Genomic DNA, 19,307 nt, shown 5'->3' with positions numbered 1-19,307 from the left:
TGTTCAAAACAACTTAGTCAAGTTTCATACTGCGCTCTTAACTTAGACGCACTGTAGTGGAGCGTACTGACCAAGAGGTTCGAACCCACAGATCATTTGTGTGTGTGTGTGTGTGTGTGTGTGTGTGTGTGTGTGTGTGTGTGTGTGCGTGCGTGTGCGTGTGTGTTTGTGTATGCGTTTCGATAAAATTGTTTGCGTCTGTTTCCGTGAACGTCCTTCCTATGAAAATACATCACAACGTGAGAGTTTTTCAGACTCTACAACACAAATATAAATTACATTACTGGCTACTACTTGAAGGCATTACAAACAAATGACAGAAGTAATAAGCCAATATACTTCTCATTCTGCCGCTGTGCAGCAAGCCACAACTCATAAAAATAACAGGAGTCAAAACTACCATTTATGATTCAGCCAGCGTTATATAGGAATCATATCGATCCTCGAAGGACTTGGTGCATGCATAACGTACAAATAAAAATACAAAATACTTAAATGGAAGTTAATGAGAAAGAGCAATTCCTTGAAAGATTTTCAGTGACACATAAGAAAGAAAGATTTAAAAAAATGTATAACCACATGAAAAATGCATTCGTCTGCCAGAATTTAAAAAGTTCAAAAATGAAAACTGATTAAAGAAAGAAACTGAATAACGTCAATCTACATTTTTCATATGGGTAAACATTTGTTCAAAGTCTTGTTTTCTTATATGCAACTTAAAACATTTTAAAGAACCGCACTTTTAAATTAACTTACTTTGTATCTTAATTTGGACGTTATGCATGCATGCATTCGTCAACGATCTCTACGCTTGATTTGCGTCCTAAATATAACTGATTAAAGCACGAATAATAGTTTTGACTTGTGTTACTTTTACCTGTTATGACGTCTTGCAGTGCATCGGAATGAGAGTTACACTGTGTTTCTGTTATAATTTCTGCCTTTTATTTTTAATCTTTTGAAGTTGTTAGTAATAATTTACTTTCTTTTACGAAGTCTCAAGATGGCTATGCATATTCGAAATAGTTAATCCTATGCAAAAAGTTGTACAGTGAATACAATGAAATAAAAATTATGTACATCATGATCGCTCTCCAGTTGGCCTTTTTATGCCATATTCTGTTCAAAGCAAATTTTTTTGTTCAATATTTACAAGAAGTATTTACGAAAATTTCCAACGATACTCTAGACGTAACACGAAACCATTTAATAATAACTGGATCTGTTTCTGTATATGGAATTTCAAGATCTGTTGTTAACTCGAAAATCCTCTTAAGGACAAATAGGAAAAACGCAGTCTTAATATCACACTTGTGTCGAAACCCTGTCGTTGTTGCCTGCAAATATCCAACAAGTTTTAAGTCGTAAGTTTGTTACAGGCAAAATTTAATTATAAAGAAGAAAATAATAAAGAAGAAATAGGGGTGCAGCAATTCCGAGGTTAAAATCTCGTATTGTTCGTATCGCCAGACACGACAACTGGCAGAAATCCGTTCGACAAATGTAGTTATTTCTGAGTGACTGAGTGAAACACGTAGGTATGGAGATAAATCGGATTGGTTTTGTAATATCACTGGTTTGTTTAGCGTTTTACATGTGAGCTGTAATAGCATATTATGAGCGCAGCGGCCACAGCAGATCGTCGTATAATCGTCCTGCTCAAGAAAGAACCAGAAAATGGAATCATTTTAAGAAAATAATGACTGATTTAAATAAATCCCATTACAAACGTTCGGGAAGACTGATGACGTATTTTTTTAAATAATTACTACGGTAGAATTTGGTCAGGTGCAGCCTTTAGAGATAGATGTTGCTTACGAAAACAAGTATTGCTGTAGAGGAAAATTATATTGTTTCTTCAGCAGGCAGCGGATTACTTCGACAGGTAATATTATGTGAGTGATACTCACAGTATTAGTAATGTCATTTTATGAGAGCTAGAGGGTGCGACTCAGTGAACTCATGACCGCTTAATACTCAGTGATCAGAATTCAGGGAAGTCTTTAGAGAAACTTTAAAAACTTCCTAGTAAATTTTTACAAATATTGTTGCTTAATACTTCTAAGACAAAAAGGAATAAATGAAAACAAGTGTGAAAATTTGTTTAAAACTGTTTATTGCGCGTACTATCGATGATACAGTAGCATATAGAATATAAAACATGAGTAATGGCAATGAAGACGGCGACTGCTTCGGTTGTCGCCACTTCTTCCGAAGCAAGGAAAGGGTAAGATTACCCAGTAAAATGAATACACAATTAAATACATACAAAACATAGAAACGTGGAGCGATACGTTGCAGTATGGGAACCTGAAAATGGTCCTTTATGTACGGTGTGTATACAAATATGCACAGTAGCCCTATTGACACGGAGACGCTACTACGGCAGCCTGTCGGCGAGACGATTTTCCTGTGGCAGTAGCTGTACTGAAACGTACAGAAAGGGAAAGGTCACGTCAGCGTCGCATCGAGTCTAGCCTTGGAGACGCCCGACGCCACCGGAATACGGAATCTGCGCCACGGAGACGCCCGTCCAGTTGCCTATTCCACAGGACGTTCGCGGCGATATGTTTCGCGCGAAAATGTCGGGCGTCACGTGGAGGATTTCCATAGTGACACAGGCGACACGTCGCTGCTGGTGCGCTCTACCCGGCATGGCGATGAGTTGTGCGGGCGAGACCTTGAACATTACGGCTGTGGCTTTTGTCAATGCTGGAATCGTACTGCGGTATGGCACGGAGCCATCTAACAAGCTGCAGAACAACTTGTTACTGGACAACCTACTGGAAGGGCAACTTCTTTAATGTTTCCCAGTACCAAAACACCGTGACACAACTGTCGGTCATTCCCAATACAGATGACGTTTGCTTGGAGACAAGAGCTATTACACGCTGGTATCACAAAACTCTACAGTAATTTTGATGCTTTTGTTGCACAGTACTGGGTCCAAGAGCTATTTACGGCTATGGGTTTTCCTTATAGAGTAACACATGCTGGGTGGTGAATCAACTGCTCTTTATATACCGGGAGTTCATTGTTTTAGATCGCCAGGCGGCCGCCAGCAGCGTCTCAATGTTTCTCCGTGCTGCTACTTTGCCTGACGAACTCAGCTTTAGACATGGGACATGCGAGAAGTCTTAAGTAAAGGAAGTGTCCATTCGTGTTAGTGGGATTCAGTCGCATGAGTGAGGAAGTATTTATACTCGGTGGCGACGGACTGTCTGGCAAAAGAGCGGCGCGGAGAATCTTCACGTGTCAAGCGTTATTCGGTCCGAAGTCGGGGGAGTGTGTGTGTGCATGTGTGTGTGTTGGGCGTCCCGGACGGCCTATTGCTGGTTGTCCTCGGGCTGCGGCGGCTGGCTGGCGATGAATTCGAGGGCGCGCTGGATGGCCTCAGGGATGGGTGGCGGCGTGGGCAAGTGGGCGCCCTGGGGAACGAAGCCGTTCTCGTCGGCCGTGTACGTCAGCTCGATGCGGGTGCCGTCGGGCGCCGTGTAAGAGTAAGAGCCCTGCGCCGCCTGGCCCTCGGTCTCAGGATTGCCGGCGTTCTTCAGGAAACCCTCCTCCTGGGCGCGGATCTCGTTGCCCGTCTCGTAGCTGCAATAGGGTACACTCACATTATTCAGGCGTATTGATGAGGACTTGGAATAGCAGTTGAAAGGAATGGACAGTATCTTGAAGGGAGGATATAAGGTGAACATAAACAAAAGCAAAACGAGGATAATGGAATGTTGTCGAATTAAGTCGGGTGACGCTGAGGGAATTAGATTAGGAAATGAGACACTTAAAGTAGTAAAGGAGTTTTGATTTTCGGGGAGCCAAATAACTGGTGATGGCCGAAGTAGAGAGGCTATAAAATGTAGACTGGCAATGGCAAGAAAAGCGTTTCTGAAGAAGAGAAATTCGTTAACATCGAGTATAGATTTAAGTGTTAGGAAGTCGTTTCTGAAAGTATTTGCTTGCAGTGTGGCCATATATGGAATTGAAACATGGACGATAACTAGTATGGACAAGAAGAGAATAGAAGCTTTCAAAATGTGGTGCTACAGAAGAATGCTGAAGATTAGATGGGTAGATCACATAACTAATAAGGAGGTATTGAATAGGATTGGGGAGAAGGGAAATTTGAGGCACAACTTGACTGGAAGAAGGGATCGGTTGGTAGGACATGTTCTGAGGCATCAAGGGATCATCAATTTAGTATTGGAGGGCAGCGTGGAGGGTAGAAATCGTATAGGGAGACCAAGAGATGAATACACTCAGCAGATTCAGAAGGATGTAGGCTGCAATAGGTACTGGGAGATGGAGAAGCTTGCACAGGATAGAGTAGCATGGAGAGCTGCATCAAACCAGACTCAGGACTGAAGACCACAACAACGACATTAACGATATAGTTGTGACAATTGCACTAATTAACGCACAAAATTAGCTACTACCCTGTATTTTTCACTGTGTGTGTGTGTGTGTGTGTGTGTGTGTGTGTGTATGTGTTTGTGTCAGAGACAGACAGAGAGAATATTTATGTGTTTTGTTGTTAGCAACGCCACCACCGCCGTACTACCAGACCACGATGCCATTTCACTTGGTCCCGGGTGTCCGTTATCAGAACCACGCGGTTACCTTTCATTAAACAAGTACAGTTCTGACAAAGGAAAACGATTTCAAGACAGCTATACACAAGCCATCAAACGTTTCAGCGTGTCCTCGTGAAATATTACGATAAAAACTCACGACAGGCAATAATATAGTGGTCGACTAATAGCTGCACAGAATGGTAAGCTACTCGCTTTACTCATTTTTTAAAAGAGATCTTGTTGTAGACCGTGAGATACTTGTGAGGTATTTACTTGCCAGACCATATAGTCCGTTGTAACTGGCATCTAATGCAGAGGATAAACAAATGCTGGCCGGAGTGGCCGAGCGGTTCTAGCCGCTACAGTCTGGAAGCGCCTGACCGCTACGGTCGCAGGTTCGAATTCTGCCTCGGGCATGGATGTTTGTGATGTCCTTAGGTTAGTTAGGCTTACGTTGTTGTAAGTTCTAGGTGACTGATGACCTCAGAAGGTAGGTCCCATAGTGCTCATTTGAAACATTTTTATTTAGAAACAAATACATGCATTCGTACCGATGAGTAGTCACTGATAAACGAGGACAAGTGCAAGAAGTTGAACAATCGTTACGGCGATGATATGTGGTAAGGTACGACGGTAATGTAGCTTATGGTTTAATGGGAATGGACCCATTGTTACATATGGTTCATGCATAAGTGCAATTTACTGCTGCCTCGAACGCTGGAATATCTTCATTGATGTAAAGTTGCTAGAATAAACAACACAATCGTTGATATGCACTCAGGTTTCGCGTGAGATGAGGTAGGGAAGAGGTTCAGAACGAATCCGTGTTCACGTGATTCCTTCTTAGTCTTACCAACCACCAGCATTTCTGCACAGAAAGGAAATGAGGAGAATTGCTTGGTTAGTGGTGGATAATCTCGGACAAACGCTGGGAATCCAAAACTGGTAGTGAAACATAATCGCAGATGAAATTTGTTAAGACACGATGTCAGCAGTGGTGTAAAGCTACAGTGTCACGTTTTCGTAATGTTCTATAGGCAAATCTAAGAAGACTCAGTTTCGTGTATGGCTCATTTCAGTAACATAACTTCTCTGCGTGCATACATTGATTTCCTAAGATGCACAGTTATCGCTCTCGTGACCCTTTCTCAGTTTATTAAACGAGACTCAGAACTGCTCAAACTAGGAGTTGTATACCATAAAATCAGATAAAAAGACAGTGTCTTCAGTCAAAATTAGTACTGCGAAATAGCTTTGAGCAAGCAAATCTTTATGGTAAGGTTGGCTGGAAAACCGCTAGAACAGAACTAACTGTTCCATCTGCTAAACAACCTCTTCGCACATGTAATGTGAATGTGCCAATTGACACGTAAAATAATTCGAAACACTCCATCGTTTGGGCTTTTTACTAAATACGAAGAACTACATTAAACTTTATTAATCAGAAACTGAGAGAAACGGAGTAATTATACCTTATGCTGCGATAGCTATCAAGTAAACACGATTGGTAGTTAAAACTAGTACTGTAGTCGGGAATCAGTTGTAACCGAAATCATGAACTCAAAATGAAAACAGTCCATTCGAGACCTTCTGTGCTCAAGAAGTAAGAAGATGTCGAGTAACAACATCACCGTATTACAATGTCGCTAGAGAAATAAACTCTCACGCTAATTAATGGAGTACAAGAGGGAAAAAGTTACTAACTGCTTTATTAGCTTTCACAGGGGGCTATTAAAATAGGTTTAGATTCATAATGTCGTCATCAAAATATGTTCAATGTGGAATATATTCCGCAATCGCTGTGACACTCATTCGCTACGAACTCTGTATAGCTACTGAATACATGAACTGTCTCTGCGTTCTTGCTGAAATGCAATGAGCTGATCTATCTAATGGATCTGGCAATATAGACCTATTTTATTTAATAAACAACGGAGTCTTTTAAGAAATTTTTTTTAACAAAAGTCTTCTTTTAATGATTATCGTCCAAGAGAAGTTTTCAAAATGGGAACCATTCAGTACTGCAACCAACAGAACGATTAACTGCTCGTAGCTCTTTATGACGCAAAGCTGACTAGAAGAAACAGATATAGTGGCTCGTGACGCAAGTAGACGTGGACGTCGATGAGCAAGATTATTTCAAGGTTTACGGGTGATGCGTCACGGTTAGTGCTTAGACAAGTTGAGAATCTCAAGCGGCAAGACTTCTTATTCCCATGGAAACCATGCATCGACACATTTGGGTGTAAACTGTTTCTCCATTGCCGCGCATATTATTGCAAAATGATCTACGTTTGATCTTATGAAGATCAAGTACGCAGAGCTGCCTGGACTACGAGACTGGACTAACAATGTCAAAAAGTTGTTTAATACCACTAAAAGTACTGGAAAAAATTGGTTATTCTCTACATCTAAGTGAATGCTCCAAGTTGGTTAGTTTTTCAGTTGGATTTGCTGTTGTTATTGCCACTCATTCCTCTTCAACGGAACGAACACCTTGATTGAGTAACTGCATTCCTAATCTCTATATGCTCTCTATGAATCGTTAACAACACACGAAGAAACAACTTTCACGGGAGGGCTTAAAGAACCGAATGACGTGGAGTGGTATACGTTCGCGAGATATTAAATCACGTAAGTAATGACAATCATCAAAGCTCTTGTATGGCGGTAGGGAGAACGGTAAATGGTACGCTGCAAAAGAAAGAAGTGAATTAAATAACTTAAATGACGTGCATTTGTGCACCGAAATGTAAGTGATTGATGCAGCCTGGGCTGAGATTCTTAACGTTAGCGAAACGACAGGTAACGGAGTGGCATCCCTGGTGTGCAGGCAACCCACCTTACGGCGATGTCATACTGGCAGTATGAGTGAGAAATGCCAAGCATTAAGATGGTGGTGGTGGTGGTTAGTGTTTAACGTCCCGTCGACAACGAGGTCATTAGAGACGGAGCGCAAGCTCGGGTTAGGGAAGGATTGGGAAGGAAATCGGCCGTGCCCTTTCAGAGGAACCATCCCGGCATTTGCCTGAAACGATTTAAAGAAATCACGGAAAACCTAAATCAGGATGGCTGGAGACGGGATTGAACCGTCGTCCTCCCGAGTCCAGTGTGCTAACCACTGCGCCACCTCGTTCGGTCAAGCATTAAGAGAGTTGTCTCACTGGCTACCCGATTTGTGGAGCCTTAAATTGCTAGTGAATATACAATTAGGTAGCTTTCCATTAAGGAAGACTTATTAATGAAATGAGGCACCGGATTCTTGTTCAATACTTACAGTATAGGTTTAGTCCAATAATTATTTTTAAGTACTGAAACTCGCACCTCGCTTTTCTCCGGAACCAGACAGGGTGTTCCTGCTGTTAAATGTTTGTCGGAGACAGCTAATTCTGCTGATCTGATGACCATTTCTTTGCTTGCGACTTACATTAAGAGTTATGAATTTCTTAAACCTGCCTTTTACCAGTATGTTATCCATACAAGGCAATGCTGAACATAACAAGATTCTGCTCTAAGACACATCGCCATATTCTCTGCGTGCGTAGCTTTTGGTGCACAACGGAAGCAATGCAATGATCAGTTAAAAAACCGAACACAAGTTGCTTATATCTGCAACTATTCAGTTGAGTACGGTGTATAGATCGAGTTATCTTTGAAATATACGTACTAGGAATAAACCGTTACGTATCATTCACACGCTGCGTTCTTCCGAATGCCACCGGCTGTACCTGTCTTAACAAAAGCACTCATGAAGTATGTAAGCATGGACCTGCATGTTCTGAGCCTTATTCGGTCCAACCTCAGCGTCGTAACATAGATTGACAGAGCAGTATTTGAGTAGAGAGCTGATCTGCGTAAGACTTCTAATGTATTGTTCATGATGCGCCCTGTTTTGTGAAACATAAATGAGTCATGTAACCTTCACCCCTCAGAAGAATGAAAGTGTGAGGGGCGCTTTGAGTATCTAGTGATCAGTTCATGGAATGAATATACGACAATTTCACACTTACTTTTGAGAATACGTTTTCTAGAGGGATGCAGCTGTTTCTACAAGGTTCTGGCAACCTTATGTTTAACCTAAGATGTACTGAACTGTGCCTTATTGTCCGTGCACCGAAATCCGAATTAACGGTGCTTCCCTTGTTGGAGTAAAATGTAGATAGCACACAGCATGGCGGGAGTCTTTACGAGCGGTGGAGCCGTTAAACGGGAGAAAGTGCAGCTGGTGTACATTACGCGGAGCAGACTGACTCACCAGCTGTTCGCTGCCAGAAGGCGACCTCTGCAAACGTTCACTGACCGCTGGACTTTCTCTGGGTCACGCCTGCACAGTATTCCTTACAAACGCTGTCTGCTCATCATTGTACTCCAGCTAGCCCAACGAGTTTCGAGTCTTGTGAACCACGCATGGAGTTATAAAGACATCAGTTATCTACGGCCTCTGTTTGTGAAGTACATTGCACTGTAATAATGGCTACCTGCTTAATTTACATTCAAGTAAGCCAATCAGGCCTTTGTGGACACTAGTTCCAGCTGCTCGCTAGACACGGCGCCGCCAAACGTGTTGTTCGTTTTGTTTCCTAAAACCGAACAGTAAAACGATACAAATATTGGACGTGGGACGGTAGCTGGAATCGAACCCGAGCCAAACACTGAGCAGTCTTTATCGCTATTATCTACGCTATAAGAGGAATTGACGCCAATTGTATCTGATGAACCGTTTCAATTTGCGCCCGTGGCGGCCTCACTAGCTAACTTCTATGCTAATTAAATCGAAAACAGCGCTATGTACTGAATTTTTTTTTTCACAATTATTTCTCAGTGTAACCTACTCTGCAACAACCTTACAAGCTCTTCAGATTGTCTCTGACCACTCTGTATAAAAATGAAGTCTGAAAGAATTTACACTACAGATTGCAATTTATTTCATTTATCTTAGTGTTCAAAACCGGCGTTAGAACATTCCACATATACAGCTTAGCCGTTGCAAGATAGAACATTTCACATATTCAGCTTCCACAGGCATAGTATAGATTGCTCTGGACGTTAACGCAAAAATAATAACAAAATATCAAAGTCTGACGTCGAGAGGCAAATTTCAGTTGCTTGTATTGAAATGTTAGTAGCAATTAGAATTATTTATCACGGTATTGGTAAGTATGGAGGGACAGACTTGTCCAAAAGACATGCAACCTTTGAGAAAGGCATGGACTGGAGGGGTTTGACAACATTCATGTTAATGATTTCCATACAGCGATTATTATCTCGTGGTTCTTTAAAATTCGTATGAGAACTAAATTTATATGCAAAGATTGCCCTAAATGTTCTATTGCTACCGCAATTTCATTCTCAGAAATTGACAGTAGAGGAAATTGTGTAGAACATTGACCCAAAGAAGGAAAAAGCATAGAGGACGTATGAAAAGAGATCTGAGAATATCTGTCATTGGAACAGAGAAAAGAGCAAAGGGATGAAACTGCAGGATGGGGCTGGGTTTATAATATATCAAAACATAGTTGGGGGACCTTGGGTGTAAGTGCTACTCTGAGGTTAGCTGGTTTGCACTGGAGGCGAAGTTATAGTTGGCCACATTAAGGCTGTCAGAATACTGATATTTAATTAGCTGTTGGTTGTGGTGTACGATTTTTGTAGCCCAACATCATAGATTAGAACACAAGATCAAAAACTATACGTACCTCCATTTGTAGGAACCGTCAAAGTTGACACCCTCGTTGACGTAGCTGATGATCGGGATTGGTGACGTGTTCTGCCCGCTAGGCGCCTGTGGCCTAGCGACCACCGCCGAAACGACGAACATCATCAGCACTGCGATCTGTAACAGCCAAACACTCAACATTACCTTCCGATGACACCAAAAGACAAGGCGAGCTGAAGATGCGTCACTCCTCCCCGTGTCTAAAGAGAGCGTAGAACACAGAACACAGCAGTTCTTAGTTATGACTTATCAGTTCGGGGAGAAAACCACTTTGCAATAAACTTGATATGTCAACTTTTCAGTGACGATCAAATCTGATTTAAAATGGAATGACCTTATAAAATTAATCGTCGGTAAACCAGATGCCTCCCTGAGATTCATTGGAAGAATCATAAGGAAATGCAATCCGAAAACAAAGGGAACACTTGTTCGCCCACTGCTTGAATACTGCTTACCAGTGTGGGATCCGTATCAGATGGTGTTGATAGAAGAGATAGAGAAGATCCAACGGACAGCAGCACGCTTCGTTGCAGGATCATTTAGTAATCGCGAATGCGTTACAGAGATGATAGATAAACTCCAGTGGAAGCCTTCGCAAGAGAGACGCTCAGTAGCTCGGTACGGCCTTTCGCTGAAGTTTCGAGAACATACCTTCACCGAGGAGTCAAGCGGTATATTGCTCCCTCCTACGTATACCTCGCGAACAGACCATGAGGATAAAATCAGAGAGATTAGAGCCCACACAGAGGCATACCGACAATCTTTTTTTCCACGAACCAGACTGGAATAGGAGAACCGATAGATGTACTCAAGGTACCCTCCGCCACACACCGTCAGGTGGCTTGCGGAGTATCGATGTAGATGTAAGTACTAAAAGAGTTTCGTAGAGTTTCAGTTATTCGTTAAATGATGTTATTCAAGAAATATTTGATATGCCAACTTTTCAGTGACGATCAAATCTGATTTCGATATCTGCCTGAACAATGTCAGCGAAGCTCTCTTACACCTTTCAATAAATAACAAATTTGTTGAAAGTACTGTGTGAGATTAGAGTCGGAGCAGGTTGTTACATGAATTTACGATACGCTATAGGATATAATTACTAAATTTGCAGATGATATCATTCTCTCGGAATATTATTGTCATCATTCGTTGAACTCCAGCGTGTTGGAATTAGTTGTGATAAGGGGAAAACGTTTGCTGCGAACTCATACATATGACTATGTGCGAAGCTAAGGGGAAGTCTCATTGCGTAAACACAGAAGGCAACGCGTATTTACGACGTGGTGTACCGCAGGGTGGGGCTCAACCCACGCGATGACACACACATTGCTGGAAGCGCCTGCAGGGCACACGTGCTCCTGATGACGACACGTCCGCTCGAAGTGCTTTGTTTGGGAGCAAGAGTAACGGTGAGGAGCGGACGTAAGTAGCACAAGTGATTTGCGTACTAATTGGCGAGACTGAACCGGTCGAGCGTAAAACGAATTCAGGTCGTAGCACGTGACGTTGTCACTCTCCGACTGATGTTGCATTTCAGGCCTGCCTTCATTCACGACGTCGCGCACAGGATGTTTAAGATGCGGCTACGATTTCTCGCTACTGCTTCCGGGAACAATTCCAGCGTATCCCGAAATGCTCCAGTTCCAACGATCGTGACCCTCTCTCCCCACTTTCACCGATCTGCTGAGTCCGCCCCCTTCAAAATAGCGTGTCTGTGTTTTGGATTCAGGTACCGTAAGGATCGTTTTCGAGAGAGCGAGTTCTAAGAAGCAGTTGCTCAATACTGACAAGCGTAGGTGTCTCCATTTTAGTGAACGCTCTGTTGTTCTCATAAAAATGCGCCAATTCGTCCTAAAGATTTCCAAATACCACAATACAGCCCTTATTATATTGGTACACGCTGCTTAAACTTGCTAAAAATGGTTGCCTTATATCTCCTTGTATCTGCCGAACTGACACGACCAGTGCTGAATGTCAAAATACTCAAGCACTGAGGTTTGTTTAAACGAAAGAAATAGACAATGAAATTTTGAAGCATTGTCTCACAATAGCGCTGTTCATGAAAACAATAAAGGAAAATACCAACAGATGTTATACACGTGGACAATATTACTACCTTCATTCCATTTACGTGTTTGGCCACGAAAAGGTACATTTAGCACACCAATAATCAAGAGAAACTAGGCCACCACGAAAATAAAAATACATATACAGGTACCGACGGAATCAAAGCTGTGAGGTCGGGTCCTGTCTCGTGTCTGGGTAGCCGAGTTTTAGTTTCGAGTGCGAGTCTCTTCGCACACTCTACTGTAGGGTGAAAGTTTCATTCTTGGTAGACACACATTGCTTTCGGAAATATACTGTTACTTCACAAAAGCTATGTTCCTCCTTACCGGTCTATCCATATGACAACCCCCCACCCCTTTTCACTACTCGATCTCGCCCCACTCCACCCTTCGTCCGGGCATCAAACAGTCTGAAACTTTCTCTCATACAGCTTTGCTGTCTGGATCTTCAGTAACAGCAACTAATAGAGTGTTCGGAAATAAGAATTTCATACACTTAATTTTTGTATACTGTACTCATTTCATTTTAATGTGTCACTAACAGAACAGGAAATAAAAGTGATAGATAACTGTTAGTAACACTGTAACAAATCGTTACTAAGAAACTTGACCCAATAATGAAACGTCCCTTAATTGTTTGCTTGCTAGTTTTATTTGCCCTAATGGTACACAAGTAATTCATAGCGGACGCTACGTAATTAGTAATTGGAAGTATGTTCCCTATTGACCAGTTTCGTTCTCTTTATAGTGCCTATGCAAATACTGCCGCCATTTGAATAAAGCAGCTTTTTTAATTTTTCTAGAGTAATATGAGAAGATACACTTCTGACATTTCACAGTTTTTTGTGATACATTAATTTGATTATAAAGATTTCTGAATAAACTACTTGATTATTTCTTCTCTTGTGAAACCTTATCACTACGTTTTCTATAACGACATAAATCCCCACGTGTCAATTTGTGTAAAAGAGATGGTACCCCATATTCAGCATTTCTAGTTCAGGTTCTAGAGGAGAGTATGCAATGTGCGTATCCTGTCGAAATCCATCTTTTATCTTATATGCCTACAATCCTGTCACAAATGGACATCATTCATGAGCAGGTAAAATACATCGAAGCACGTCGTAGCTTGCCATCACACCAGAAGAAGACGAGAGCGTAGCTTTCCCTCTCCATCCAGGTTTCACGGTCGCTTGGCTCATTGAGGCTTGCGTGGCAGCCAAGGGGACCTCCTGAATTATGCGGGCTGGCTCGCAGTCTTGCACTCTGCAACCTATCGCACTTGAAACGGTGAAAGGCCCTAAACATTCGTCACCCGCCTTCCCTCATTCACATCAATCATCGATACATTTCACTGGGTTCACGTTTAAAAGGATAAAGAGCTCTCTTCCTCACTGACCATATTGTCTACGTTATTCATAGAATATGGTAACAAATAGATCGCTACCTACGACATTGTGACTTGATGGGCTACGAAAGTGCTAGATTATATTTATTTTGAATGCTAAACAGACTTTGCCAACGGCCTTGCCGCAGTGTTACCACCAGTTTCCGTTATATCGCCCGAGCTTAGCGGTGTCGGGCTTGGCTAGCTTTTAGAAGGATGACCGTCTGGTTCTACCGGGCGCTGTTGGCAAGTAGCGTGCATTCAGTCCTTGTGAGACCAAACGCGTGGCTTCTTGACTGAAAAGTAGCAACTCCGGAAACGAAAACTGACAACCACAGGGAGGGTGTTGTGCTGACTGCGTGACTTCCGTATCCGTATCCAATAACGCCTTTTGAAGCCGATTGAGGAGCTACACGACCGAATAACAGCGGGTTCGACCAAGAATATCATCATAACGACCGGGAGAGCGGTGTGCTGACCCCACGCCCCTCCTATCCGCATCCTCCTCTGAGGATGACACGGCGGTCGGATGGTCCCGGTAGGCCATTCGTGGCCTGAAGACAGAGTACCAGTTTCGGTGATCTACTACGCCACCTTCAGGTCCCTGAGCGCCGTGTGGGAAGGGGCCTGAAGATGGCTTAGTAAATTGCCGAAACTTGTAGCCAAATAAAATAAGTTTGGAAACTAGGCGGCCGAAAGGTGTTTGATACGAATCCAGTACCGAACGGCCGAGTCCCACAACCATCTTTGAAAAATATGGACATACAGAGACTATTAGTATTGTCCGCTATGTCATTGAAATAAACAAGTATTTTTACATCTGTCCATGATTCTCAGTCCTAAATGATACGCTTCGTCTTCCATGTCAAGAGATCGTTGATGCAGTCACAAATCTTGTTCGATCGTATTTTCATCTACCGACGATCTCAGCCTTCCACCCACCTTTCCTACAACAATTGGGACAGGTGGAGCAGAGGGGAACCCACAGAAGAGGCAGCAGTCGAGCGATGAAGGACGGAGTTAAGTGTCGGACGGTGCTGTAAGTCAGCATATTGCGACGCGTCCCAGTCCCCACGTAACAGCGGCAGGCGCAAGCGGGAGAGATGCTATCTGGGAGGGCCCTTTTCCACCCTCTCCGCCGCATGTGCTGCCGCTTCTTGCGAGAGGAAGGCCCCTGGAAGCCCCCCTCCGCCTTTCGCAAGAAGACTCGTGGCTACTTCGCACGCAATTAGCAGTCACCTGTACGCCGCTACCACACGCTCGAGCACGTGCTACCCGGCGGCTGTTTGTTTCTTAACGACTCCCGCTCCTTTTGCGCAGCTTTTCTTCCGCGGTGTACACATCTGCACGGATACTTATCTTCAGTGGCATCTGCCCGTACAGGCATCTCAATCTCATTGTGAGATCCCACTCTCATCATTAACTTCTTAATGTGGAAACTAAGAAATTGTTAAGATTACTTGCCAGCGTTGCACACGTTGAGATAAGCATACCACGCTGTTATGTTCAGTGCGGATGTTTCAGTAAGCATCCTAGAGCAACTTCACGCCATATAAAGTTACTGATAAATGAACTTATAGCTCGAATCTGAGAACGCCAGGCCGGCCAATGTGGCCGAGCGGTTCTAGGGGCTTCATTCCGGAACCGCGCTGCTGCGACGGTCGCAGGTTCGAATCCTGCCTCGTACATGGCTGTGTGTGATGTCCTTAGGTTAGTTAGGTTTAAGTAGTTCGAAGTCTAGGGGACTGATGACCTCAGATGTCAACTCTCATAGTGATCAGAGCTATTTGAAGTATTTGAGAACACCAGTTGATAGACTGTTCACACTTTGAGGCCAGGAACGAATACTTTCCTTCGTTCTACACCTTGCAGTCTACTGACGACTCAGCCAGTTCCTGAAATGGGAACTAATCTCTATGCAGAACTGCTCTTCTCATACTTTCTACGTATAGAAAATATAACAGTAAATGGATCTTGGCCTCAAGTTTTCCCTCTATGACGTCACATACATGTTGTGTGTTAGTATAGCTACTCTGTTATTGGCGGCTACATCGCTGTCAGACCAAAAAATCAAAGGTGCAAAGTTCAAACCGGTCTCGGTCAAATGTATTTTTTACTACTTAGTCTTTCACCTTCTGTCTTGCTCTATGTGCATGAATAGTATGACACTGCACTGTGTTTCGGAGTCCACGCTAAACTATACCATCCGGTGTAACTGAACTGACTGGTTAAGTCAATCCGAAGGTGGGAGGAAGACAGCAACACACCACTTGTAGGAGGAGAGAGCCACGTGTTTAAGACAACATTTGGATTGCTGACACGTTTTGCTTTTGATCATAAGTGTGCCCGGTTAAGATTCTTCGCGTTGCCTTTAAGGCCCCGAGTTCAGAGGAGTTTGGAGAAATTTCACTCCGAAAGGTCAGATGAAGTTTCGGACGCTCTTACGTCAAAGTACCGTGCCACGTTGCTAGGTGCTATAGTGCTTAAGTAAATTATAAATTTACTAGATACCAAAAATTAGGTACTTGTATTTCTAGCCAGTGGTATTAGCGCATCTCGACTGAGATTTTTAAAGGAACGCTCTTACCACACGAAACCATTTTTTTCTCGAATTAGCTTCGTTCAAGAAGTTTGTGACACTTCATAACCCAGTACTGGACTAAAATAAACGTCGACTTATGAGGAGTTGGAGAACGTAGTAGGAGGATGACTGCGAAAAGATATCTCGAATGGAACAGTTTCAGAAAAATATTCGAGCAGTCAGTTCAGTAGCTTTAGGAAAATCTCTAGCTTCTTATCCTTAATACTGTACGTGGAGATATAAAGTCGCCTTCATTGTTAGCGCACTATGAATTATAAGATATATTCGTACTAATCAGGTGGGAAGACATGGAACAGCTTCTGTCAACAGCACATTTACCATCAAATGCTGATGACAGACGAGAACATTGCAGTTCTCAATGCTCGCCCAAGAACAATGATAGTCCACGAATCTTCTGTTTCGAGCTTGGACTTCCCGATACTTTCGGTTCATGTAACAAGCGATTCAGAAGTTGTATCTTGTGACTATTCATTTTCCTGTCTTCGAAGTGCGTCCCATTAGTATGTCCTTTATCTAAAGCGTCATCAATAAGTACTCTTTTCCACGATTACTGAATTAGAAATAACTGTTTTTTTTCTGTTGACGTTTCGAGACAGAATATGTTGGAAGAGGATCTTAGATCGAAGTAACATGTCAAGAAGAGATAGGGTTTAACTTTCAGCGACGAAAAATTTGCAGGAAAGCTAAATGTGGAAGACCGGAAGGAGTTTTGAACAGCTCTCCTCCCGAAAGCGTGTCCAGTGCCATCCCCATTCTTCGAGAGCACTTGCAATTTGTTACCAGAAAGTTCACCGGTTAATGGACACAAGCATTTGTGAGAGACGTTCCAGTTACTACGAAGAAAAAATGACAGGAATTTTCCTGCAGGTTTTTAAGGAATTGGATGTGTGGCGAGTTACGAGGGAGCTAAAATAAGGAGACTTAAGTAATGAAAACTCGAAAGAGGTACAGATGCTATAGAGAAGGGTATTTTGCATACAATCCTTTTGTGTATTAGGTGGCGATATACCGAACACGGAGACAACAATAAAACTGACGTTTCGACCGTCTCTGCAGCGACCCACTTCAGGACGACGAAACTGTTGGTTTATAGTTGTTGCAGTGTTTCGGAATGACCCTTCCTATTACCGAAAAGGACGTTCCTCAAATTGACACTCGCCGTAGAAGTCTATGTAATACATATCGACGCTGTTTGAAGTTACTCTTAACCGGAGAGTACTGGTACGGAATGCTGAGTCGTTCCTACCACTCGTCGCACATACGCACCGTCTTCATGGCTGTTGCTGCTCGTTGTGCTGTGAGGACCGCTGTAGGTAGGATCACCGGATGGCGACTGATGCTGTTCCCTGCGCTTCCCCGGGTATTTATACCGTGCGGCGGGCATCCTCCGCCCCGCCCCCCACCCCACCCCCACAGCGGAGACGACGGCGGTGCGCGGGGACAGCTGCTGAAAAACGTCCCGGCACGGGCACGGTGGCTGTGGAGGGAGGCAAGCCGACTCTGGGTGGCGGCTGCTCTGCCGTGTGTGTGTGTGTGTGTGTGTGTGCGCGCGTGTGCTGCCAGCAGTCAGCGTCAGGGGTAGAGCGTGGGGAGAAGAGGTCCTTTCTCCAGAGAGGTGCGCATCCTTACCTCATCACCTCATCCTCGTCGCTCTTACAGCAGTCACTATAACGGTTCAAGTCACACGCGTTGGCTCCACGTATTGTATTACTAACAATAGTGATGTCAGAAGTATTAATAAAGAATAAAGTAGCAATTGTGGTCAGGTAGGAAGGAAATACTTCCACAATCATATCTGGTAAGACGTACATCAGGGAAAGATAGTGTTGTAAATAAATGCACGAGTGAATGAGTAATGGTATTCCCAAGAAATGTTAATATCACTTTCGTGTAATTGGTGACGTCACCGAGTTGATTACCGACGTACCGTGCTTAGGAAACAGTGGCGGAGGGAAACATGGTGGGTGGAAGAGGGGGGGGGGGGGAGAGGGAAGACACTACCAGCTGTGCGTGTATGAAGAGCCCAGGTTGCGACAATCGCCAGGCTTCGGTGCGCTCACGTGTTACGCTACCGGCTGTGGAGACGATTGGGTCCACGGAGTAGCATCAGTCTGGTGCCGGAAGGCGTTGCGTACGGGCGAACTCGGCGGCAGCGCCGATCACGATTGTGTGCCGAGCCTACGGAGGGAACTCTCTTCGTGAGCACCTACGAGCCTCCTATTACAGTGACTTCGAGGGATTGCCACTTCTAACGGCAAAGAAGGAGCCGGAGGATGTCTTGAGATGCGCATCCGGACGAGACAAATTTTACGTTGTAGTTTTCGAATGCGCAATGTTCCACTGCCATCAGGCCTCCGGTTTATGACGGTTCAGCACTATGTTCATGCTTAGGTCGTTCGAGTCTCCTGGTGGCATTTGATAGTCCCAGATGCTGTCGTGGCGCCTCCAGTGGTCACGAATTCGCCAGATTATCGCTGTTACCTACCTCTGTTACTGGGAATGCATTTGTGATGCTGCTACATCAGGTAAAAAGTCTGGTTAGTGGAATTCTGGTAGTCAGATGGAGACAGTTATGTCTACGCTTTCAGAAGTATGGTTCGGCATTTTCACCACAACATGTTTGAACACGCTGGAATCACTTAATTGCTCCATGTCTTCTGAGCACTGGATGCCAGCATCGAAGCAACACACTCTTGCAATCGTGTTCCAGTAATGTGTCACCTTATCCTCCACAGATGCACTTAACTCTCTTGATGTTACGTGCACAGTTCCACAGATAAGCCGTTTCTTACAAGTGGGTGTAGTCTAGCAGTTAATTCCTGTCCTTTCACTTCTTCATTGTATTACTGTACGAAACATATCATTAATTTCAACAGTTGTGCTTCTTCGTGTCAAACTGGTTGTTCTTCAGATCCAAATAGATACGTAACTGCTTCACGTGCTTTATTGTAATGACACA

General features: G+C 43.6%; 1 protein-coding gene across 1 annotated transcript; it reads right to left on the bottom strand.

Annotated features, from left to right (window-relative positions):
• Positions 1-2,099: 2,099 nt before the first annotated feature.
• On the bottom strand, positions 2,100-17,693 carry LOC126284088 (endocuticle structural glycoprotein SgAbd-8-like). Its single transcript, XM_049982736.1, has 3 exons — positions 17,615-17,693; positions 10,271-10,407; positions 2,100-3,597 (listed from the first exon to the last, which is right to left on the bottom strand). The coding sequence occupies exons 1-3, from the start codon at positions 17,621-17,623 to the stop codon at positions 3,327-3,329; spliced, it is 417 nt and encodes a 138-aa protein (XP_049838693.1). The 5' UTR covers positions 17,624-17,693; the 3' UTR covers positions 2,100-3,326.
• Positions 17,694-19,307: the final 1,614 nt, after the last annotated feature.

The sequence above is a fragment of the Schistocerca gregaria genome, chromosome 8, assembly GCF_023897955.1.
Source record: "Schistocerca gregaria isolate iqSchGreg1 chromosome 8, iqSchGreg1.2, whole genome shotgun sequence".
Taxonomy (NCBI): Eukaryota; Metazoa; Arthropoda; class Insecta; order Orthoptera; family Acrididae; genus Schistocerca; species Schistocerca gregaria.
The sequence above is the reverse complement of the archived record's forward strand: the minus strand, read 5'-3'. Positions and strand labels throughout refer to the sequence as shown.

Bases quoted from the DNA above. Each gene is read 5' to 3' on its own strand.
- LOC126284088 (XM_049982736.1), bottom strand. The intron at 3,598-10,270 runs GTACGTATAGTT...ACCCTATTGCAG, and splicing joins GACGGTTCCTACAAATGGAG to CTACGAGACGGGCAACGAGA.